Source organism: Hydra vulgaris, chromosome 04, assembly GCF_038396675.1.
Source record: "Hydra vulgaris chromosome 04, alternate assembly HydraT2T_AEP".
Lineage (NCBI taxonomy): Eukaryota > Metazoa > Cnidaria > Hydrozoa > Anthoathecata > Hydridae > Hydra > Hydra vulgaris.
Window position 1 is genome coordinate 12,787,501 of NC_088923.1, and position 25,573 is coordinate 12,813,073.

Sequence of the window (25,573 nt, forward strand, 5' to 3'; positions counted from 1 at the left end):
TTTAAGAGAGTTGTGAAAAATATAATTGATTGCATATTAATTGATACCACAGCTTCAATTGTATTATGTGTTGCATGAGGGTTCTCTTCAATAACAATGTGCAATAGCTTGATATTTTTAAAAATTCTCAGCATTTTTTTATCTCTCTCTTTTAATATAATGATGATTAGATGAGATGGTATTTTGATCCCCATTTGAACATTCAAGTTAAATTTTTTCATGATAACTATTGTTTAAGTTACTTAATTGTGAACTGCAGTAATTATTTCTTTTAATAATTGTATAACTTTATTATTACACACTGTTTTTAATACCATTTATTCTTAAATACTAATCTGTTTTAATTCATTGTCTATCATTATTTTTTAATTTTAGGACTTTTTCGTATGTTTCCTGGAAATTTAAATGGTTACATAAAAGATGATCCTAACTACATCGATCTGTATGATTGCAGACGCCGTGTATGGTATCAAATTAGTTCAGCAAGTCCAAAAGATGCTGTTATCATTCTTGATGTCTCTGGTTCTATGATTGGAAACAATATTGGTATAAATATGTTAAGCTTATTTGTTTATAGTTGTTCTTTGCTTTTTGAAAAGTAGGAAATTATTTTCAGAAAAATTGTTATTGAGATTTAATATTGTTATTTTCATGTTCCATATATGTTTCATACATGTAATGTTGCATTTACATTCTATAAGAAGTAGCAATAGATAATTCTAAGGAAGTATTTTTAACTCAATAAATTTAACTTTAAGCTACGTAGAGTTTATTCATAGATTTGCCGTAGCTATCGTGGTAAACTAATCATATATTTAAGAGGTGAGGCTTGCTGTTGTGAAGACAGTTTATGTAGGAAGATATAAAAACTCTAATATAAAATCCCAAAAGTTAATTATATGTAGAAAAAGATAAAGCGTATAAAAATTAGTCGGTAATGGTAAGTAAGCCCAATCTTGATTTGCTAAACATGTTTACATGTTTAGAAGAAAATCTGGTTTTAAAATTTAACTCTTTTATGTCATTTAAATGAGAAAATGCCACTATGGATATTTGTCCAAATCACTCAAGTGTGGAATCATGAATGTCATTATGTTTAGTTATCGCAATATATAGTCATTATGTTTAGTTATCGCAATATATAAAATTGTTTTATAGTTTAAATTTTTAAATAGATTTTTTAAATTGATATTTTTATTGTTTTTTTTTGTCATAATAATGTTTAATTATTGCAAACAAAACTATTTAATTATTTAAATAAAATTTAGTTTTTTTGTTCTTTTTTTGATATTTTTCTTTACTGTAATAATATTTTAGTAAATATGCAATAGCAGGAAATGGTTGCAAAATGTTTCCTTAGTAGCTGAAAATTGCTTCTATTTTAGAAATTTGGACTTTTCAAAAGTTGAAATTCTTAAATTTTACAGAGTTTTTGAAAATAAATTTTTATATTGTTTAACTAAATCAGAGATTTGTGTTGACCACTATAAAATTCTGCAGTACATAAATAATTTTTAATATTGGCACCACCGCAATGGTGTGCATTATTACCACTGCTTTAAGTGTGTGGAATATGTTGTGATCAAAACTAAAAATTTGTAACAAGTTTAAAAATAACTTTTAAGTGGTTCAATAAATGAAGTAATTCATGTTTTAAAAACTTCACAAAAGTTTGAACAACGTTAACATAAAAAATTTGTTAAAAAGTTTTTGACAGAAGTTTGAATGACCGTTTATGTTTAAAGTACTTGCTATTTACAATTGTAAATAAGCTTAATTCAAAGAAAAAAAATATGGAAGAAAAAATACCTAAAAGATAAAAAAATATTTACGAATGGAAAAATAAAAATAAACTTAATACAACTCAACTTTTTATTTTTTTTTCATATTTTTAGTCATTTTTAAATTATTTCTAAACTTTTTTTAATAATAAGCAGCCAGATTTTTATCTTGGCGAATAAAAGTTTACAATAAATTAATTTGTTATCATGTATCCAAATTAGTATTTTATTATTTATTTTATTTTTTACTCATTGTTTTTCTAATTTAAAAAAACAAACTTTTAAATTCTTATTTATAATAGTTTTAATTTAAATTATTTTAATGCTAATAGAAACCAGTACTTTCTGTTACATAATGTAAAATAATTAATTTTAGTTAAGTTATGTAACACAAGTTTTCCTTGTAAACGTGTTTAGCATCAGAAAAATGCGCATAATGCACACTAAACTAGATAATATTTTGTCTGACGTATTTGCGCACTAATTTTTTTTTTTTTTTTTAATTTTTATTTTAGGTGCCCCAAGAAGTCCTAACGGTCTTGTCACAGAGCACCGCGGAAGTGCATTTAACCAGGAAGTTCACGCCTCCTTCCTTACCGTGACGCGAAAATTTATCCAGAGCTCGTTTCGAACCTGGATCTCCTGCTTATAAAGCAAGCGCTCTAACCACTGCGCCACGGCCGCTTAATTAAATTAAATTTAAGTAAATTAAATTAAATTTAATTAAATTAAATTAAATTTAAGTATTTCGTTAATTTTAAATATATTTTTTAAATTTAAATTAAAGTTAATTTTAAATAATTTTTCGTTAAATTTAAGTATTTAACTTAATTAAATTAAATTTAAGTATTTCGTTTTCATTTACTGTGAAATCAAAAATTAACTCCTCAGAGGTTTTTATTTACAATATATTTTTAGTTTGTTACTTGCTGAATTTAAAAGCAGAAAAATACTTTTTATTTGTAAAATTAAAACTATGCAAAAAATGAAATCAAACAAAAAGTTTGTAGTTCAATTAATTTTGACAAAAAATTTCTAACAACATTAAACGTTTCAGTTCAACTGTAAACTTTTCACAAAATTAAAATTGTAATTAAACAAAGAATACAGTTTTTCTACTTTGTTTTTTTTATTTCCATAAAGTATTTTGTTTTCATTAACTGTGAAATCAAATTTGATTTTCAAAAAATAAAATTCACTATTATTTACTAAATTCAAAATAATAAATTAGTATTTTTGGTTTCAAGATTTTATTAGTATCCTAATACTTGTTTTTAACAAGTATCAGAATAATTTTTTAAATTTGAATATCTTATATATGTAGCACTAATATTAGTTTTCTTTTTAAAATAAAAAAATAGTAAGTTAGAATTTTAAAGTGTTACTTATTGATCGTGTTGTTTTTATTTGGTTATTGTACATTTTGTAAAAGATTATAAAGGCATTTTCTACTTAAGAATGAACTGAAAATAAGAAAATCCAAATATAACATAACATAATGTTTATAATTTGATTTTGAATTATTTGAAAGAACTTTTTTGTATTGACGTCATTTATTAAGAGACTAGACACAAATCAAGGATTGAAAATAAGAAACTAGGGTTGTCAGGAAGACAAATTGCAAAGTTACCTAGTCACAAACCTACCTGAGTATCTGAGTAAGCGATTGAGAAATGCAGAAGTTAAAGGCTTTAGTGTAAGCAGGGTAAGTGATGTTTGAACCGAGTCATTAAGTGTGATTAGCATTAAAGTCACCAATAACAACATCGGCTGAAAAGTAAAGAGAAAGGGCTTTGTCAGTTTGGCCAGAAAATAAATTTAAGAGTGCAGTCTTAAGAAAAAGGAAAATGATAAAGAATAAAGCGAAAGTAAAAATGATAAAGATTAAAGTGAAGAGGTACTAAGCACATAAGCCAAAACACATAAAAGAGTTGTTAGAAGATTCAAATTTGATTTCTTGGCGAATTGTTGAATTGATGCACATGTATTTGTCTGAGCTAAGCATTTGACTATTGGAGTCTTTTAAAATCAAAGGGTAATAGCCATCAATACTTAGATCAAAAGACAGTTGAATTCAAATTAATCTTACTAAGAGCAAGTAAGTCTAGTGATATTTGAAAGAAGTAAGAATCAACTGTGAAAAATTACTTTGAAGACTTCAAATATTTCTAAAACATATTGAAACAGTTAGGTGGCGGTGATGGTTTTTATGTTTAATATTTTTAGGTACTTTAATCATAGTTTAATTTAGGGAGAACTTGTTTCAGTCATAGATAAAGCACCCTAAGCCATGAGATATATTTGTTTCGCTCTGTTGGTAAGCCAAAGATATATTTCTTATGCTCGTCTTTTCAAAGTTCTTTGAAGTGGCATTTATCTATCTCTGACGAGTTTTAGAAAATTCAGATTTGATGGCTCAATTTTTGGCTACACTATTTTTTTATTAATTTTCAAATCCATGTCTTTATCTTTCCAATTCTTAGATACATATTTTCAAACCTTTTAAGGCATTTGAAAGATTGGTGGCTGTAGACTTTTGAAAAGTCTTTTTTTTTTTTTTACTATCTTCAATTATTATTGATAAAAACTTTTTGAGGTAAAAAGTGAGCTGCATCCTGATTAGGAAATAACAGGAAGCATTGCATAACAACTATCAAGGAGGCAATTCAAAAATAGAAGTCAAGTAGTAGTAGAATCAAGAAGGTCCAGCATTCATCATCCTATGCAGAAAACAATGTGATACAAATTTACATATTTGCCAGCCTAATAGATGATCTTATCAAAATACTAAATGTTCCATCCATTTTTCTGGCTAATAATGATTATTACAGTATTATAAGTTATGTAAATCAGAGATAAACAACTTGGTGTTTTTTGTGTATATACACTTTTTTATCAGTTTTTTTCATTTTTTTTTTATTTCAGTCACTTTTTACTTTTTTTAAGCTGATTGTTTTATTTTTTATATTTTTATTATTTGGTATATAATAAATCTTAAGTGTTATTTTTCTCTTTTTAAGCTAAAAAAGCATCACACTTAAAAGGCTACAATAATGCCATAGAGGTCTTAATTTTATTTGGTGGTTTCGATATATAGAATACAGCAGTAAAAAGTTTCAGAATTTATTTCAACTGTTTATGGTATTTTCTGTCTGCTAAGTCAATGTGGTTTAATATTTTATCAGAATACTGCAAGTATTGAATTAACTAAACAAAATATTTACTAAACAATCAGGTGATCACATCATTTATTTACAAAGTTGTGGTCTGTCAAATATCAAAAAAATATACTGTAAAATCCAGATATTCAAATTTCCCATTCAATATGGTCAATATTGATTCAATCACAGGACTTTTTTTCAGGACTGTATTTTTTCCATAAAATAAGAGGGTAGTCAAAGTTTGAAGCAAATCTGAAATGGTACACTGTGGGCCATTAGGTAAATTGATATGGAATAAACCACAATTACACCAAGTTTCACCAAGTTTCCAAAATTTTTTAGTTTCACCTATTTAACTTGTTTATAACTTGAAAACTTCTAGTAAAAATTTTCTCTCAAAAATCTTAAAAACTGGAAATTATTAAAAGTTGGCCAAGTATTTAGTTTGAAACAGCAATTAACTCAAAAAAAGATGCTTAATATTTGTACAACATAACACCAAAAGACCTGTGGCATGTTGCTCTGCAAGTCTTATCTGCAATTATTATGCTTAAATAGTTAGAATTTTTTGCTTTTGAAGTTTAACAAGTTTTTAACAAGCTTAGGGGTATATTTTTTGCTTTGTTTAATGCTTGTTAATGGGTTAGAAGCTAGAAACTAAATTCATTTTTATAGTTATTTTTATTTATTAATAGTTATTATAGTTTTTAATAGATAACATTAAAGCCAACTATATATATTGTCTTAGGCCTAATAATGATGTAATCTAATGATGTAATCTATTTTTATTACACTTTGTAGCTAAAAATCTTTTAATGAATTATTAAAGCCTGTTTTTAACAACTTAAGTGGAAAATATACTTTTTATTTAATAAGCATAATTATTATATGTGTTTATTTATGTATATTATTATTTTATATATATTTATTAAACAATTTTTTTGAAATTTTATTTAAATTAAAAATATTTTATATAGAGCATTGTTAACCATATTTCTTAAATAGCAAACTGCTTTGTGAGTCATATTGGTTATTTAATTACACAATTAATTTTAAAAATGATTAAAAGAATTATTAAAACTTATAAACTTAAAAACACAATTTCTACTTGTTTTACTCACTTTACATTGTTTCTACTTGTTTCACTGACTTCACATTGAAGTGATACTTATAAAGTGAGCAACGCCAGTATTTAAACTTATAATTCAGCACACTACCTAACTGGTAGTGGTGTAGTTGAAGAACACTTACTATGCAAGCTACCATTTTTAGGTAGTACAACACTTAACTTGTTTCTATGTGCTTTGTTGCTATGGTTTTTGTTTTGAGGGTTCAAACTTTGATACTGGTTATTTAATTATGCTTGTTAATTTAGTCAAATTTTCAATTATCATTAAATTATTTTTACTATTACTTAAAATAGTGGTTATAAAAATATTTTGTGTATTTTTATCAATATTAGGGTAATATACAATAAACTGCTAAAGCAGTTAATTGTATATTAAAATTATTTTGTGCAGTTTTTTTTTTTTTTTCTTTCAATATTCATTTACTTTTATTATATCTATTTTTCTTACTTTTATTTATTATACATACTTTTAGCTATTGCTAAAATTGCAGCAAAGACCTTGATTGATACTCTGGAAGAAAATGATTATTTCAACATGATGACTGTATCAAAGACTGCAAAGTTTATTCTAAATGATGAAAACAAAAATGAAATTAAAAAACTAATGCAAGCAACAAGGTTTAACAAGGAAAGAATGAAACTAGCAATTAATAACATTGATGAACCAAAAGATATTTTAGATATTTCAAAAGCAATTAGTCGTGCATTTGAATCACTTAAAGGTATAATAATATGATAACAATAAATAACTGAATACTAATTATATAAACCTCTACAAAAAATTTTGCTTTTTGACGATCCTTTTATTTACTAAAACAGAATCTTTTAAAGTTAGTTCAAATTAAATAATCAGTCAAAAATTTGCTAAAATCAAGTTTTTACTAGAAAAAAAGAGATTTTAGTGGGGAAAAAAAGAGATTTTGTAAGTCTTTAAAATATTTAATGATATTATATTATAACTGATTAGCATGTTAAAAAATTAAATTAAAAAATAAAATATTATTAACATCATGCTCTAGCAAGGTGGAGGGGGGTTAATGGTTATTTGATAACTCCTATGGGACTTGGTAATAAAGAGGTTTGTGTTTTGTAAAGGTTGCCTTAATTTTTTTTATAAAAGTGAGCATATATTTTATTAATTTATTATTATATTTAAACATTTTTTGATTATATTATGTATATATTATGCATTAAGTACTATTGAATTTTAAATACTATTTATAAAACTGCTACTTCAAAAAATATAAATACACTTTGTTTTAAAAAAATTTTTTGAAAATTTTTTTTCATCTAAGATGAACAAAATAAATGTTTTTTTTATACTTTCTTTAATTGAATATATTTTTTTCTTTGTTATTCTTCTTTCTTTTTTTTTTTCTTAAACCCTAGTTAATTTAAATTTTAAACTCATTTAAACATATTTTAAAGCAAAAGTGTTTTAAAAATAAATGTTATAAAACATCCAACTCAACTACTGGTAAAATGTCTTGCAAGTGTTTTTACAACAACATACAGTAAATTCATATTTGTTAATCTTTAGATAATACAACATATACAGCTGGTTGTAACAAGGTTATTATGATAATAAGTGATGGTATTGAGGGAGATTACAGCTCTACAGCAGGAAATGTTTTTGATAAAATGAATGCAGACAAATCAGTACGAGTTTTTTCTTATCTTGTTGGAAGAGTAAAAAATCCAGACGATCGTGCTCTCAAAGAAATGTCATGCAACAACAGGGGCTATTTTTATAAAATTGAAACTATAGGAAATGTTTGGGATGTTGTTGTGGAGTATTTAAAAGTTTTAAGTCGACCATTAGCAGCAAATAGTGTTAAGATAAAACCAAAAATATCTCCAATTTACTTAGACAGTTCAGGAGCAGGTATGGTGTTAACCATGTCAATGGGAGTCTTCAACAAAAATAATCTTTCTGGTGTAGTTGGAGTTGATATGCTTATAAATTCATTGAAAAAAAAGGTTTCATTTAAAGAGTTGGGTTATCTTAGTCATGCCATTATTATTAACAATAATGGATTTATAATACTTCACCCTAAATTTCGAGATCAAACTGGTTATCTTTCTGCATCAGCAAATGTTTACTTTGAAGATTTGGAATATAGCGTTGATAAAAACAACTCGATTGCATTAAAAATAAAAATGTTAAATAGGAATAGTGGCAACATGAGTTTTTCATCGTACTGGTTGTATGATGACAATAATAGAATTGCGTTACACAACTTCACATATTTTTTTTATCCAATCAATAACACAATACTGAGTTTGGCTTTAGCAATAAGCGATTATGAAATTAACTACGTGGCTGTTAATCAACAAAAAGTAACAGAGGATATAATACAAAATGGATTAAATGCTTTAAATGAATTTGTTAATTTCAGCTGTGGTCATCAATATTTTACTTACGTGCAAATAGCTGCTTTGATGTTTTGCAACATTTGCAATGAAACAAGGTATCCAACAGCTAGCCAGGTTTATTCTTGCTTATCATCGAAAAGTTTGGATACAGTGAAAAATGAATGTAGCCATGATTTATTTAATAACTTGATAACTACAGCTGGCATAGCACATAAAAGAATTCTAGAGAGTTTGGACAAATGTTCAGATGAAAAAAGTGATGAAATTTTTTTTAGATCACTTTATGTTGGAACTAATGGAGGTTACACTAGGTTTGAAAGTTTTTAATTTTTATATTTTTTGTCGTTTTTCATATTATACATAAATATATTAATTAGATATTTTTCATATTGGATATATATGTGTGTATATATATGTGTATATATATATATATATATATATATATATATATATATATATATATATATATGTATATGTATATATATATATATATTTTAACATTTTCATCCTGCATGATGATAATAATTAAACAATAAATAAACTAAACTTTATGTATTACTTAGAATTTTTTTGATATATTTTTATTTTGACTTTGTTTACAGGCAATATTATTTATTCTTAAGATGATGTTTATAAGCTTTAATTTAACAGCTGAATGTACTTATACTTTTACTACCATTGTGTTGTTTTTAGAATAATTTTATTTTGTGTTGTTCTATTGTTATACTTCAAAGTAACCTATTTAAGCATTGTTATATATATGTGTTCAAGTATAGCCTACTATATTTCTACATTTTTATTTGTTATTTTTGTTTTATTTCAATTCACCTGCCCAAGACCACTGCAATCGAGGAGGCTACTTTAGATTTGGTTACAACACTCTCTTAACTTTATAACTCCGAAACATAAACCTTGACAATAAAGGCCGCTGCATCAAGAAACAAGTTTAGTGCGGTACTACCAGGGACATGGTGGGGATAGAACATCACAAAATAAAAAAATTATAAAAACAACTTAATTATCTAAAAATAGTTTAGATATCTAAACCACATATATGATTGTTGTTTAGATACCTAAATTACTATTAAATTAATAAAGAATTCTAAGTAAACTGCTTATGATAGTTTGTCTTTTTAAAAATGAAATGAAAAGGGTTTTCTTTTTAAATTTCATTTTCTTTTTAAAAATGAAATAAAAAGGGTTCCTCAAAAATTGTATTTATTTTTTGAAAGTTTACTTTCCATAGTAAAAAAAAAATAAAAAATGTATATTTTTTTAACTGAGTTTTTCTAATATCTTTTAAAATAATGGTTTGACTCTAATTTGAGTGTAAGTGTTTGTTTACCAGTACTGATTCCATGAAAAAGATTACACGATTTAAAGCTGTATGGTTTTATATTTTCAAAATTTTAATAGTTAGTTAATTCATCGGTATCGGCCTTTTCCCATCCATCTGCATCGGCCAAAAAAGTGCTATCGGTACATCACTAATATATATATTTATATATATATATATATATATATATATATATATATATATATATATATATATATATATAGATCTATAGTTTGTTGTCTTTGGGAAGAGCGGAAGGAAAAAAGTGATTCTTACGCCATCACATACGTCACTTTTAATTACTTTTGACTTTCGTCCAACATTTGCGTGTTGGACAAAAGTAAAAACCATTAATTTAATTACAAATAAATCGTTTTTTAAAAAAACCACAAAAATGCAAATTTAATTGACCAGAATGTTTTAAAAACGTTCTGAATGTTTTTAACAATATAAACAATGTTTTTATTTTTATTTTTTTTAATAAAATGTTTTTATTTTTAATTTTTTTAATAAAATGTTTTTTTTTTAATTTTTTTTTACTGTAAATCATGTGCGGAGTGTTGCTACATCGACTATCTTATAGCCTGACTCGCAAGGGAGTGCTGCTACATCGACTAACAAATAGCCTGACCCGCAAGGGAGTGCTGCTACAGTCTATCAATTAATAAAAAAAAATAATTCCGGTCTTGCATTTTAATTTTTACTTTTTGTCAACAAAATATGGAAAAAATCTTTTGGACAACATCTAAGGGTTGTATATATATATATATATATATATATATATATATATATATATATATATATATATATATATATATATATATATATATATATATATATATATAGCCAAATATTTGGTAACACTTAGGAAATTCACAGGTGACAGATACAACCTAAATCAGTAAAGTTAATAATATAGTCACACTATGGGTAATTATGCGTATTTTTTTGTTTGCGTGTTTGGGCATGGTATTTGTGAACTATTTGTTACATCAAACTTTGCTTCTTACAGATTGTATTTCTAATAACCCGTTATGTAAGATACATACAGAAAAAGTGTATTTCTACAGTTTAGAGCATTTAGTGGTAATTATATTGTTTGCTAAAGCCTCAGAGCATTTAGTGATAATTACGTTGTTTGCTAAAGTCTTAAAGCATTTAGTGGTAATTGCGTTGTTTGCTAGAGCCTTATAGCATTTAGTGGTAATTACGTTGTTTGCTAAAGCCTTAGAGCATTTAGTGGTAATTGCGTTGTTTGTTTATATTAGTAGTTATACAGTTTAAAGTAGTAGTTATTGCATATTGTCACTAGAATTTGTAAATAAATCAATTGTAAATAAAACTAATTCGATAATTTATTTTAAATTACAGACCTCAAATAATTTATTTAAAAACTGTATAAATGCATTTACTATTAAATATCCTATAAAAACTATAAGTCTTTAAATATAAAACATTAAGTCGAAAAGTCAATTTAGTGAACATAAAAGACTTCGTATTTGATTGTCGATTGTTGCTTGCAAAAAACTACAATAATAACAAAAGTTGTGTTATTTTAATTTTTTGTTATCAAAAAGCTTTAAAAATTGCATCTTTTAATAAAAAATCACCTATTTGGAAATATGAAATTTGTAGGAAAGACAATAAACTAGCAGTTTGTTTGCTGTGTAAAAGCAAGCTGTGTGGTGAAGGAAGGAAAGCAAGCAAGTAAAACTACTGCGTATATTATAACTAATTAAATATGTTTTAATAAAACAAATTATTTACGCTGGTAATTATTTATTCCTATTTTTTTTTGCACAGTAGGTACATTATTTAATCCAAGTTAAGTTTAAGTACTCTTTTTTGTTTCCAGCTACAACTTATAATAATATATAGTAATTCAATCTATTTCTAATGCAATTTTTTATTTTTGCTTTAAAACGAGACGAATTGTTTAGAATATTCGTCTCGTTTTAAAGCGTTAAACGGTGCTTAAGGTGTCCCAAATAACAATATTTTTGAAAAATCTATGTTCCCAGTACAATTAATTAAAATATAAATTGTTGCGCTTTAACTTGCCTCACAACAAAAAAGTTAAATGTACTCTTTATAAACATTTTTTGATGCAGTTTTATAACATGTTTACAAGGAATTTAAATAACTTTTTTAATCATTTTTTAATTTTTTTTCTGAATTATAAAGAAGTTTCTGTTTTCACTTTTTTGATATTGCACAATCTGTTAATTATATAAAGCTGATGTACCTATTATAAAATTTTATTTTTCTAAATAACTATTTTTTTTATAAATATAAACAAAAACATTGCAAGAGTTATATTGCTTCAGAGGTAAATACTTGTAACTATCAGTTGAATAAAAAACTTCTTCTAGAGATCTAACTTTATAAATATGTTTATACTTAATAACGTTATCAAGTATATTTATTCTTGATAACAAGGGTTAAACTCCCTTAAAATATCATTTTGAAAAATTACTAATAGTTTTATCCATGGAAGAAGTTTTTTATTTAATTAAAAAAAAAAAAAAACTCTTTATAAGATATCATTTAAAGTTTGTAATAATTAATGTTTTTATTTTTATTTTTTTGTAATAATTAATTTTTTAGCTTAAATATATATATTTTTTAATTATTAATTAATTTTTTTTTTATTGTTTGCTATAAGAAGTTGTCTAAATAAATATTCTTGCGCTTGCAAGATGACAAAAGTTTTTTTTATTAAATTTCTTTTGTGATTTCTTTTTTTACGCACATTTAACTTTTTTTTTCTTTTGCTGAATATTTTTGATTAAAAAGTTAGGTTAACAAAATAATAATAATATTATAAAAAAAGCTTTGCTGCCACCCCCTTAATGTGTTCTGTATGATAAAATAACACTGGATTTAAAAGGTTTTTTGAATAAACAATATTTTTAGGGGTGCCCCAAGACCCTTGAACGTATAATGGGTCCCTGATATTAATAAGAAAACAGTTTTTCAAAAGTTTGTCTTGTTGGATCTCTAAAGAAGTGAATTCTATAAAAACTTCAAAAATAATCATTATTTCATAAAAAAATTGTTATTTTAGATTTTAGTAAACAGAAAATGATATTTTTTAACGAAAAATGAAAAATAGGGAATTTGGCAAGATTTTTTAATTATAAATTTTTTAGCTGTTTTTTTATAAAATGATGATTATTTTTTAAGTTTTTACATGATTTTGCTTCTTTTGAGATACAACATAATATACTTTTGAAGAACTATTTTTTTTGATAATTATAGGGACACAGGGTCTTAGGGCATTCCTAAAAAAAATTTTTTTTTTCAAAAAAAGTTTTAAATCCAGTATTATTTTATCATAGAGAACACATTAAGGTGGTGGCAGCATAGATTTTTCAAAAATATTTTTATTTGGGACACCCTAATGGTGCTCCATTTATGCACGCATTGAGGCATTTAACGTAACCAGTAAGCAATTTCAGTCTAGCCACTTTTTATCAATTTATAATATTTAAACAAGTCTAAAGATATTGTTAAGACAGTAAGATAAAAGAAGTAATTAACTTTAAATAAAACCAGCTAAGAGGTTTGAATGACCATTTCATAAAAGAGTTTGAATGACATTTGGTATTAGCGCTGTATACAAATGTAGTAAGTTGATAAAAAACAAATAAAGTTTTATTTTTGTTAACCTAACCTTTTTATCAAAAATGTTAAGCAAAACCAAAAAAAAATTGGCTCTCGTGTCAGTGACTCTGCAGACGTTAAGGCCCACAACTTTAGTCTTTCTCAATCTCTAACTCAAATAGTCAACTTTCCAACTCGCTTTCCGGTCAACCCCAATCATTTACCTTCTCTACTCAACTAATGTCTTGTTTCTGATTCTAGTCAGTGCTTAGTTTCTCCACATTCACCCTCAGGGGCTTCTGATTATGGTTTGATCTCTCTAAAACTATTATCTCATTCTCCTCCATCATCAGAATCCCCCTATCATCATACCTCTAACAATTCCATAGTTGTAAGAGGTACTTAAAGCTGACTGGGACTCTTCCTGTGATTTTCTTTGTGATGGCCTTTGGGTAGAAATCTTTCGTCTCCCTGCTGATAAATGAGCTTCTTGCATAATTTCATGGATTCAGGCTGGTATTGAATCTTTTAATTCCCTCTTGACGGTTCCAGCCTCACTCTTATCCATGGTTTTCCTCCATATGCGCTACTGCAGTTTGCAATTGTAACCATTACTTTTATATCTATCAGAAAAACAATTATTTAGAAAACAGACGTCTGTTTACTATTGCTATAAACCATTTTGTCTAAAACCCACATTATCAGGTCACAAATTCATGTATTTCATCTCAAAAATTAGGCTCTCGTAACTTCTGGCAAGTCTTTAGTGAATTGTTTGCTAAATACTTTTCATCAATATTATCTCTTGATTCCACAAGTTGCATTCTATCTAATATAGCCATCAAACAGGTTAATCCATTGCTTGACATTCGTATCACTCCAGCTTCTGTATCTAAAGTGATTTCTTGCTTAGACTCATTTACAGCTTATGGTCCAGACAACATATGTGTTATAGTCTTGAAGAAGTGTTCTCCGAAGCTGTCGTCTATACTTTCAAAACTATTTAATAAGTGCTTATCAGAGTCTTGTTTTCCAGCCTGCTGGAAAGCGGTATTTGTTATCCCTATTTTCAAAAACTCTGGAGAGTAATCTAACTTGTCTAACTACAATCCCATTAGTCTTCTTTCTATTATAAGTAATATTTTTGAGTCATTAATTAGCAAACACTTAATCTCTCATCTTGAATCTATTAACTTATTTTCTGATCATTAATATGGATTTTGATCTTCTTGTTCTATAGCTGATTGGCAGTAATAACCTATTGCTCTTGAGATTTCTAAAGTTTTTGATAAAGTTTGGCATGCTGGTCTTCTCCATAAGCTTTCTTCTTATGATGTATCAGGTAACATCTTTAAGATTATTGAATCCTTCCTTACCAATCGTAGTATTAAAGTTGTCCTCGAAGGACAGTACTCTTCTTCATATCCTATTACTTCAGGGGATCCTCAAGGTTCAATCCTTGGCCCTATACTCTGTTTAATTTACATCAATGATCTTCCAGATATTTTCACAGGTAAGGTGACATAGCTTTCAGATGATACCATTTATTCTTGCTTTGATAAGAAGTCAACACTCTCCAATTGCTTGGAGGGGCATTTGAGCTTGAAAAAGATCTCACTTCTGCTACAGCGTGAGGATCTCAGTGGATGGTGAACTTTAACTTTGAGAAAACTTAATTTTTTTCAGCTAATCATTATCGCAATAATCTAGATCTTTCTATATTAATGAATGGTAATGTACTTGATATTGTACTTGTAACAGTTATATACTTCTATATTAATGAACAGTAATGTACTCGATGAGTCATCTACCCTTCATCTTCTAGGATTAACTCTTACTTTCGATCTTACTTGGAAATCATATATTAAATCCATTGCAAAATTAGCATCTACTAAGTCTGCATCTCTTTATCATGTTCAGCACTTTCTTACTCCGGATTCTATTCATTATCTCTATAAATCTCAAATCTGTTCTTGTATGGAATACTGTTGCCATATCTGGGACAACTCTTCCAATGATGCCCTTTCTTTCTTAGACAAGGTGCAAAAACGCATTGTAAACATAGTTGGACCTGCTCTTGCAGCTAACCCCCAACCATTATCACATCGTCATAATGTTGCTTCTCTTTCTCTTTTTTTTACAAGTACTATAATGGGCACTGCTCTAAAGAGCTAGCCTCTCTATTGCTATCTACTAAAATTCATTCTTGTGTTACTCGTCATTCTATTAAGTCTCATCCTTTTACTGTGACTGTTCCAAAGTGCTCTAAAAGTTCTTATTCGTCCAGTTTTTTTTCTCTAACACCAGTTCTTTGGAATTTACTTCCTTTATCTTGTTTCTTTTGTTCATATAGTTTGCAATATTTTAAGTTGTCTGTTAATTGTTATCTAGCTCTATAAGCTTGATCTTTTATAGTGGTTGCTTGCAACGTATGAAAGTGAAGATGTATAGAAAAAAAAAGAAATTTTTTTTCCAACACTATTGTATATGGAAATATATAATCATAATATAGTTTGTGTTACCCTATGCGGTTTGCTCCTAGCTCACTAGGTTCTAGCCCCTAGCTCACTAGCTCCTAGCTCACTTTTGTTTTTAAAATTGATTTTTTATGTTATTTATAGGTTTTTTTCAAGAAACCAAAGTGTACCTCCTGAACTAGATTCACTGCGAACATCGATTTTTGAACGAGCACAAGCAGTTCCGTGTAGCAAACTTGTTGTATCAGCTCCTTTAAACACAACCTTGAATAATGGTCCTCTTTATATAACAGTTGAAGCTTCATCGTGGATTCAACATGGTAAAAATAAAACATTGGTAGCAGGTTAGTTATGACAAGATGTTTTATTTAGTTTTATTTAGTAAATAAAAATAAAAATTTTAATACTTTTTGTACTTTGTGTAAATTTTATATTTTTATTTTTGTCAATTTTACAGTTATAAATAAATAAAAAATTGTTGAAAAGTTTTTTTATAGAACTGTTATATATTAATATTTTATTTTTATTTATACATTTTTATTAACTATTTTTATTTATTCATTTACACTATATCAAGTATTTAAATAATGCAATGCACAGTGGGCTAATATATGAAGAAAATTTCAGGTTGAGATTTTTAAGGACTCTTGTGACCACAGATATCTTTTTAATTGACCACAGATATCTTTTTAATTGTTAGCTTTTTTGCAAATGCAGACATCCTGAACACTTTAATATCCAATTAGTGGTTTTTGACATTTTTTATTCTTTGTTTAACATCTTTTTATCTTTAACAGTTCTTTCAGTATAGTTTAAGGTACAAGTTTTTCCCTTTTTTTCAGAGTTTATTTTTATTAAAATTTTCAAAAAAACAACATTAGGTTATTCATATTTGAAGAGATTAGCCCACAAATATTGTATACTTAAAAAAAGTTATATTTGGGTGAAATTCTACTGAGTGGAAATTAAGTCTTGAGGATGATTTTTTATTTCTTTAAAATAATTTGCCAGGTTTTTCAATTGAAGACCTAAGTGCCAAAAGTACTTAAGCCACAAAATACATGTTTTGAGAAAATCAACTTTTATCAGAGATATAACACTTCAAAATAAAAATTTAAAATGGCCAAGTTTTAGGAATTTATGTTTTATATTAGATATATTATATTAAATATTGAAGATTTAAGGATTCAATATGGCTTTAAAATTACTGATCAAAGTATATTTTCTCAAAACATTTGTTTTTTAACTTTTAAGTACTTTTAGCACTAAGCCCATTAGTTTAAGTTTAATTGACCTGGCCATATGTAATGTAATTTGCTACCTTAAGGGAATAATGTTCTACCTTAAAGGGTATAGTTTTCTACCTTAAGGGTTAGGATATGTGATATACCTTTATACCAAATATCATAACCCTTATGTTAGAAAACTATACCTTTTAAAGTATCTTGCTTTTAGCCTTTTTGCTCTAATATGACTGGCCTGTTTCTTATCAAACCTTATGTTGTATTTGAAAAAAAGTATGGAGTTTTCAGGAGTCTGTTTTGATTTATAGAATATTTTAAACAACTTATATGATGTAAGATCAACTGTTTATCAGTTGAAGCTGAATAATTAGTAGTTTGTATTCCATAATAAGTTATACATTTGATAATTAGCTTTACTAAGCGTATCATAAACAAAGCTAATCCTTCTCTTCAGTTTATATTAAACTAACTGCAACATTTTATTCTTCAGTTAAACCAACTGCACCATCTTGTTTTGACTTGGGTACCTGTTTCACAAACTTAATTGTAAAAACAAAAATTTGTAAAGTGAAATTAATACAAGCAAAAAAGAAAATTTATATATTTAAAGAATTTTGGAGATAATTTTTTCTTCAAAAAATATAGATAATTAATTAAATGTCTATAAGATAGAAGTTAATGTACCAAATCACTGAACCTTTTTAGTTTATAAATTTTTAAAATATTTAAATAAATTATCTTTTCTTTCATAAGAGCAGTTTTTGTTTTCTCTGCTTTCTTCTTTGTTTTTCAAAAATCTTGTAGGAATAATATAAAAGTTTCACCTGGTAGTCTGGTATGAAAATATAAATGGTCTTCCATAGACAACTATTTAAACTCAAAATAAATGATGGTCGCATATAGTCATCTAAAACATGCTAATAGTAACATGCTATAGTATATCTATTAAATTGCATATAAAAGTATAATAATATAATACCTAATTAATACAATGTTGACGAGAGTCACTTTTCAGCGAAAAAGGTTATGTGATTTTTTAATAGCTTAATGAAATGCTTCCATTTTTTACAGATGATAGAAAAGTGATGTATATAGAACAGATATCAAAACAATATATATATATATATATATATATATATATATATATATATATATATATATATATATATATATATATATATATATATATATATATATATATATATATATATATATATATATATATATCAAATATTAGTTTGCACAAACTTTAATTTTGAAAATCAATAAATAATTCAGAATAGTGTTTAATTTTAGGCAAACATAAAAATTTATTAAATACAGTAAAATAAATATTAATAATATCTAATGGTTACCTATATTATCTGAGTTCTGAATACAACTTGCAAACGGCAAGTTATACTCATGGTTCAAGTATAACATTTTCAAATATTGAATGCTTGTCTGTAGTTCTCTTTTTAATCAGTATTTTTAATGCAACTTTAATCTATTATTTTGTCTGTTTACTTTTTTTACGTTTCCATTTTTGGTAAAATTTTCTCGAAAAGAATTTAAAGTCGATGTTAAAATTCTTCTTTTTTTTTTTCAATTTTTAGAAAAAAATTTGAAGTCATTATTAGAGGTGAAATGTAATTTATAAACATCAGAATTTTTTTAATAAAAATGTTTTCCAAAGAATAAAACAACTTATAAATAATTTTACAGAAACTTTCATTTAAAAAATGTTTTTTTTATCTTTTAAATGTTATTTGCATTTTAAATAATCTACAACATAATTAATAATTAACAAAAAAAATCTAAGTATTTCAACAGTAAAAATGTTAATTCCATATTGGGATATGAGAGAGTTACCTAAAAACGTACAAGTGCGTACAAGGTGGGAGAATGGGGGGGGGGGGGGGTTAAAGTACGTACGCAATTTGATTATCTCTCATTCTATATCTCTCCTAAAACTAATTGCATTTTTGTAACACGAGTTTAAAATACAATATTATGTTATGTAACAGAAAAATGTTAAATTAACTAAATGTTATTTTGTTTTTAATGGTTTGAAAAATATATGCATTGGAGAAGTAATGGGGGTTAATTTTGTAATAAATTATGCATACGTAGGCAGTTGGGGAGGGGGGTTGTTGATGAAACCATCAGGTTCATACAAAGGTTGGAGGTGGAGTCCTAAAATAGTTTACTGCATACGTACTTTATGGATGGTATGGAGTTATGGCACCTATCTTTATGGATGATATGGATTTATCTATAAAATCTATGAAATCTATTTTAATAAATGCTTTTTATATAAACAAGCTTTCCCAGGACTCCTTTACAAAATCCTATAGATTTAAATGACTAATTCTTTGTTTGTAGTGATTGTTGTTTGAATATTTTGTAAAATTTGTTTACACTAATACTTTTTGCCAGATCTCTGACCAGCTTTGGTCTGATCTCTGACATACTGTGCATTTTTAGAGGATTAGAATGCTTTTTTAATTAATTTAAATAAATTTTTTTATTAGTTACTGGTACTGAAATGCATTCTGGTTTCATTAAACAAATGTTTGATAATGCAACAGCTACTAAAAATCTTAACTGTAAGAACAACGACTCTGTTGTTTGCGCCATAGTTGATCAAAACGGTTATATTGTCGTCAGTAACCTTGGTGATAATGCAATAGGAAGCTTTTTTGGAAAAGACCGTGGAGCTTTGATGGATCACTTATCTAGTCCTAATATTTCTATATTTCGAAAAATTACTTTAGATGACACACAGGCTGAATGTCCGGTTCCTCAAGTATACGACTCTGCCTCTAATTTTTTGTTAAACCCTATACAACTAATGTTTAGTTTAAGTACATGGCTTATTGGTTCCTGTTGGAGCTTGCTTTTACATATAACAGTATTAGGTACCTCCTTTTTTCGAAAGTATTCAACAAATGCTGAAACAACAATTGATCCAACAAATGTGAGTTGCACCAAGGAAATGAATTTTTTTTTATTTAAAGATCACTTATTGAACAATTCACCTTGTAGTGAAAATACACCTAAAACTGTAGTCTATAAAGGTTCTGTTGAATGCGAACCGTCCATTTTTCAAAATTACATTTTAACCAGTGTACCTGAGACAAATTTAGTGTTTATAATAGCAGAACCTAATCACTTTAAATGCAACCAAAAACCATTGGAAACCAGTTCTACTAAAAATAAAGACTTAGATTCTTTTCAAGATCAAAGATTTCGAGTCAGGCCAAATGAATGCTTTAATCCAACTCAACCATACGAAAAAAATTCGGAGTACTGCGGAGCTGGGATTTTAACGAAGCCATCATTTTTTAATATTTTTTGCTTGCTAACTTTCTATACTTATCAAAATGTAGCTATGTATTTAAAAGGCTATTGAATATAATATGAATGAATTTATTTTGATTTCGAAAATTTTTTTGAATGAAGTTACTTTGATTTTGAAAATTATTTTGAATAAAGTTATTTAGATTTCGATGATTTTTATCACCTTTTTTAGTAGGTTGACATGATTTGACATGACATGAGATGGAAAATGTTAAAAACGAAATAAAAACTGCATTTTTTTACTTTTTGAACCCTTTTCTAAAAACGTCTTTTCTTAAAACGTTTAAAAAATGATTCGGTTCAAAAGTTTATAAATCCGAACCTTTTGAGCGCAAAAATATATTTTAAAAAATGTATCCGAAATAAATATATTTTAAAACGTACACCCGAAATAATATATTTTGATGCATGTACCCAAAATAGATATATTATATATTAACGATCTGCCTCACTCTATAAATGATTCGATTGTTCATTATTTCGCTGACGACACTAATCTTCTATCCATAAATAAACCACTCGCACAACTTTGTACAAAAGTTAATTCAAATCTCCATCATTTGTGCCATTAGTTAAATAGTAACCGTCTTTCTCTAAATATCAATAAATCTGAGTTTATTATTTTTCACCCTCCAAAAAAAAAGATTGATAGTGATAATGTGAAAATTAGAACTAACGGTAAAAGACTTTTCCCATCTAAATATATAAAATACCTCGGACCGTTTCTTGACAAAAACCCATCATGGTACTGTCAACTAATTCAATTAAATAAAAAACTCTCACGTGTCAAAAGTATGTTGTCATTAATACGACACTATGTTCCCCAACATATTCTAATATTAATTTATTATTGCTTGTTTTCCTCACATCTTAGTTATTGTTGCACTGTTTGTGATCAAAAAGGTAGTTTTCTATTACATCGTATAAACCGTTTACTACGCACTTCCATAAGAATTATTACATTTTTTCCTTTACAGTCTAATTTTTCAAAATAGGTTTTCTGAATTAAAAATTCTAAAATTTCAAGATCTTGTAAAGCTTTATAATTGTCTCTTTGTGTTTGATTTTCTTCAAAATAAACTACCAAATTCGTTTAATATTTTTTTTACTAAATCAAGTGACACACGCAAATGTTTCACTCGAAATAATGAAAATTTTAACTTGCACACTTCCTTTTTCAACACTATCAATATGGCAAGCTCTCTATAAAACATAAATATATTTCTCACTGGAACCAAAAAATACCATTTATAAAAAAAAAGATTTTAACTAAATACCCTTTTATTACCAACATCCTTCTTCTCAATCAAAATCAAATTAAAAATTTTCATTTGAGTATATATTTAATAAATATTAATTTTATCTTTTATTATTATTGCTTTTTTTATATTACTGTTTATATTACTTTTTTTATATTACTACTTTTTTACTTATATTACTTACTATACTTATATTACTTACTTTTTATATTACTACTTTTTTACTTATATTACTTACTATACTTATATTACTTACTTTTTATATTACTACTTTTTTACTTATATTACTTACTATACTTATATTACTTACTTTTTATATTACTACTTTTTTACTTATATTACTTACTATACTTATATTACTTACTTTTTATATTACTTTTTTCATATTACTACTTTTTTACTTATATTACTTACTATACTTATATTACTTACTTTTTATATTACTTTTTTCATATTACTACTTTTTTACTTATATTACTTACTATACTTATATTACTTACTTTTTATATTACTTTTTTCATATTACTACTTTTTTACTTATATTACTTACTATACTTATATTACTTACTTTTTATATTACTTTTTTCATATTACTACTTTTTTACTTATATTACTTACTATACTTATATTACTTACTTTTTATATTACTACTTTTTTACTTATATTACTTACTATACTTATATTACTTACTTTTTATATTGCTACTTTTTTACTTATATTACTTACTATACTTATATTACTTACTTTTTATATTACTACTTTTTTACTTATATTACTTACTATACTTATATTACTTACTTTTTATATTACTTTTTTTATATTACTACTACACGGAAAAAAACACATCTAAACTTTTTACAGTATTTGTGTTAATAAGCTAACAAATAAACTTAAATATTTCACGACCCGGTGGTAATCCACTGTTGTAGGGTGGTAGCCCTCCTATCAAAAACTTGTTTAAAGAATTGTTTTTGGTTTATCAAAATGATTACAGAATTTCTACAAGAGAAAAACTGGCCAAAACTTGATGGCAGAGCTAGTGAATCAAGTAAACAGCTACATGAGTGGTGTGGGAATATATCAAAGTTTCTCATCACCCTTGCTGATCGATTAAATCTACTCGAGCACAACAAAAATGAGAAGAGCAAAAAAATAGCAAAACTCCAAGTAGATTTAGAATCAGCAAAAAAAGTAGTAAATCCTTCAAACATCAGCTGCAATTGGGTTCAAGTAATAAACAAGGTGCTAAAAAACCAGCTGACCAGCTTGTTGTAGCAAATGCAACTATAAGTGAGTTAAATGAAAGAGAAAGAAGAAAAAAGAACGTAATTATCTATGGAACACCTGAATCCGAAAAGGAATTTTTAACTGATAAAAAAGCAGATTATAGCAAAAAAATCAAAGAGATATTTAATGTAATTGGCAATAGCAGTGTTTCACCAGTTTATGCAAGAAGACTAAAATCTAAAGATACAACTAAACCAGGTCCAATAATAGTTGAACTAAGTGATGTTTCGTTAAGAAATCCACTTCTTCTAGCAGAAAAAAATTTGAGAGAGAAAGAAGGTAAAAAATCAATTTACATAAGTCCAGATTTAGCTGAAGCACAAAGAAGTCACAAAGAAGATTACGATTTAAGAAAGAAAAGAAACAAAGCAAGCAATACACTTGCTGAAGACTCGCCCTTTCGATATGGCATTCGTGGAAATCAGATCGTTAAAATTAAATCTTAACAGTACTAACTCAACAGAATCTTTTCAGCCATTATCTATAAACGTACTAAATGCTTTAAAATGTATGTATTTAATTATAAAAAGGCTGACACCAATAAAATTTCTGACTTTATTACAAATATTGATTGGGTAATGATGTTTGAAACTTCATCTGTTCAGTAAATGTATGACAATCTAATTCACTTTTCAAATGTATCATGTAATCAATTCATTCCAATGCTTGACGTATCTCGAATAAAAAAACAAATTGCTCCATGGATCAAAAATGATCTTAAAACTCTGATTAAAAAAAAGCAAAATCTTAGATACCTGAATTGTGCTTGTAAACGGAGAGATCTTACTCTGTCTAAAGAGTACAAACTGACTTGCAAGTTAGTGAAAAAAGAAATTAAAATAGCTCGTCTTGCATATGAAAATGTTTTAGTTAAAAGATCCAAAACAAACCCGAAGCTTCTGTATAAATACCTAAACAGCCAACAACTAATCAAAGAATCAATCTGAGCATTAAAAACAGCTAATGGTGATCTAACTCAAGAACCTAGAGAGATAGCTAATCTACTTAATAAATTTTTTCAAGATGTCTTCGTAATTGAAGAAGAAGGGGAACTTTTCACAGTTGAATTTAACGAGAATCATTCAAAGTTTGTTGATCTAGATCCAAATGATGTCAGCTACGAAATGATATTAGATAAACTTAAAAATCTTAATCAAAATAAAGCATATGGTCCTGATAATATGCATCCATTTCTTCTAAAAAACTGTGCGGAAGCATTTGCTATTCCTCTAACATTAATTATTAGGGCATCTTTAACTAATAGTCAGCTTCCAGTTCAATTTAAATCAGCGAATGTAACACCTCTATTCAAAAAAGGTGATAAGACTCTTCCCAGCAACTATCGTCCAGTTTCATTGACTTCTATTCCATGTAAAATTATGGAAAGTATAATTAGAGCTAAAATGGAAGAGTACCTATATAAAAATAATCTACTAGCAAAAGCGCAACATGGTTTCGTTAGAAACAAATCATGTACCACCAACCTTTAAGAAAGCATTAATTACATTTCATCAAGCTTAGATGTTGGTATTCCAGTTGATGTAGTTTTGTTAGATTTTGCTAAAGCCTTTGACACCGTTCCACACAAAAGACTGCTAGCCAAACTAAAAGCATACGGCTTTGATGGTCTGATACTTCAATGGATCAAAGCCTTTTTAGAAAACAGAAGACAAAGAGTTATTCAAGGTGAAATCTGGAATGATATTTTTAGTGGTTTACCGCAAGGGTCTGTAATTGCAGCACTTTTATTTGCTTTATACATTAACGACCTTCCAAAAAAAATTGCATAATGTAACCAAACTATATGCCGATGATACAAAAGTGCTTTCTCAATTATCTTCAGAACAATGCGCTACTAATCTTCAAAATGATCTAAATTTTGTCTACAAATGGTCTCAAACTTGGCTTCTTTTGTTTAACATATCAAAATGTGTAGTTATGCATTATAGTCATAATAACAAAAAATATTTATATAATTTAAACAGTATTCAACTGAAATAGTCAGATACAGAAAGAGATCTTGGAGTGCTTTTTAATGTAAATTTAAAATGGAAAAATCAAGTGATTAATGCTTCTAACAAAGCAAATCAAATGCTTGGTTGTATCAAAAAGTCATTTGCCTGTATTAATAAAACTATTACTTTTATTTTATACTGTCTTTTTTTTTAACTCTACTAATACTACTATTTCCATTAATTTATCAGTGTTTTAGAAATCATATTATTCTTATTTATAATGATAGTGATTCCATTGTAGTAATAGTTTTATGGTTATTGTCCTAATTTGTGCCAATGTTATGTTTATTTTAATCATTTCTGTCATTGTTATAAAATTATGACAGAAATGACTATATTTATTTTTACCATAGATTTTACCATTAGTTATAATTGAAAAAGTGATCATGTTATAGATAGTACTTTGTCATGTTTTTTTATTCATATTATTATTATTATCATTATTTTTATTATATTATTATTATTGCAGTTATTAATATTATCTTTATTTATTAGTGCTATCTTTTCTTTTCCTTCTCTTTTTTTTTTATTTTTTACTTTTTATTTTATTTTAAATTCTA

The 25,573-nt window shown here is 26.5% G+C and overlaps 2 protein-coding genes across 4 annotated transcripts in view; both read left to right on the plus strand.

The window, feature by feature from the left end:
- Positions 1–20,605, plus strand: part of LOC100203803 (voltage-dependent calcium channel subunit alpha-2/delta-4) — a 38,275-nt gene extending 17,670 nt beyond the window's left edge. For all 3 annotated transcript variants that reach the window (XM_065795480.1, XM_065795481.1, XM_065795482.1), the window contains exons 2-6: positions 376–546; positions 6,545–6,793; positions 7,612–8,758; positions 16,011–16,210; positions 19,624–20,605. In XM_065795480.1, the coding sequence (XP_065651552.1) occupies positions 376–546; positions 6,545–6,793; positions 7,612–8,758; positions 16,011–16,210; positions 19,624–20,504 (2,648 nt within the window). In that variant the 3' untranslated portion in view covers positions 20,505–20,605. The remainder of the gene's footprint in view (positions 1–375; positions 547–6,544; positions 6,794–7,611; positions 8,759–16,010; positions 16,211–19,623) is intronic.
- Positions 20,606–22,695: 2,090 nt separating this feature from the next.
- On the plus strand, positions 22,696–24,788 carry LOC136079192 (uncharacterized). Its single transcript, XM_065794914.1, has 5 exons — positions 22,696–22,878; positions 22,926–23,426; positions 23,529–23,602; positions 23,987–24,384; positions 24,490–24,788. Exons 1-5 carry the CDS (start codon positions 22,696–22,698, stop codon positions 24,786–24,788), a joined length of 1,455 nt encoding a protein of 484 aa, XP_065650986.1.
- The last annotated feature ends 785 nt before the right edge of the window (positions 24,789–25,573 follow it).

Coding starts and splice junctions, on each gene's coding strand:
- LOC136079192 (XM_065794914.1), top strand. CDS start 22,696: ATGATTACAGAATTTCTACAAGAGAAAAACTGGCCAAAACTTGATGGC. Junction 22,879..22,925: donor AAAAAATAGCAAAACTCCAA/GTAGATTTAGAA, acceptor TTCAAACATCAG/CTGCAATTGGGTTCAAGTAA. Junction 23,603..23,986: donor TTTGAAACTTCATCTGTTCA/GTAAATGTATGA, acceptor TCAAGAACCTAG/AGAGATAGCTAATCTACTTA.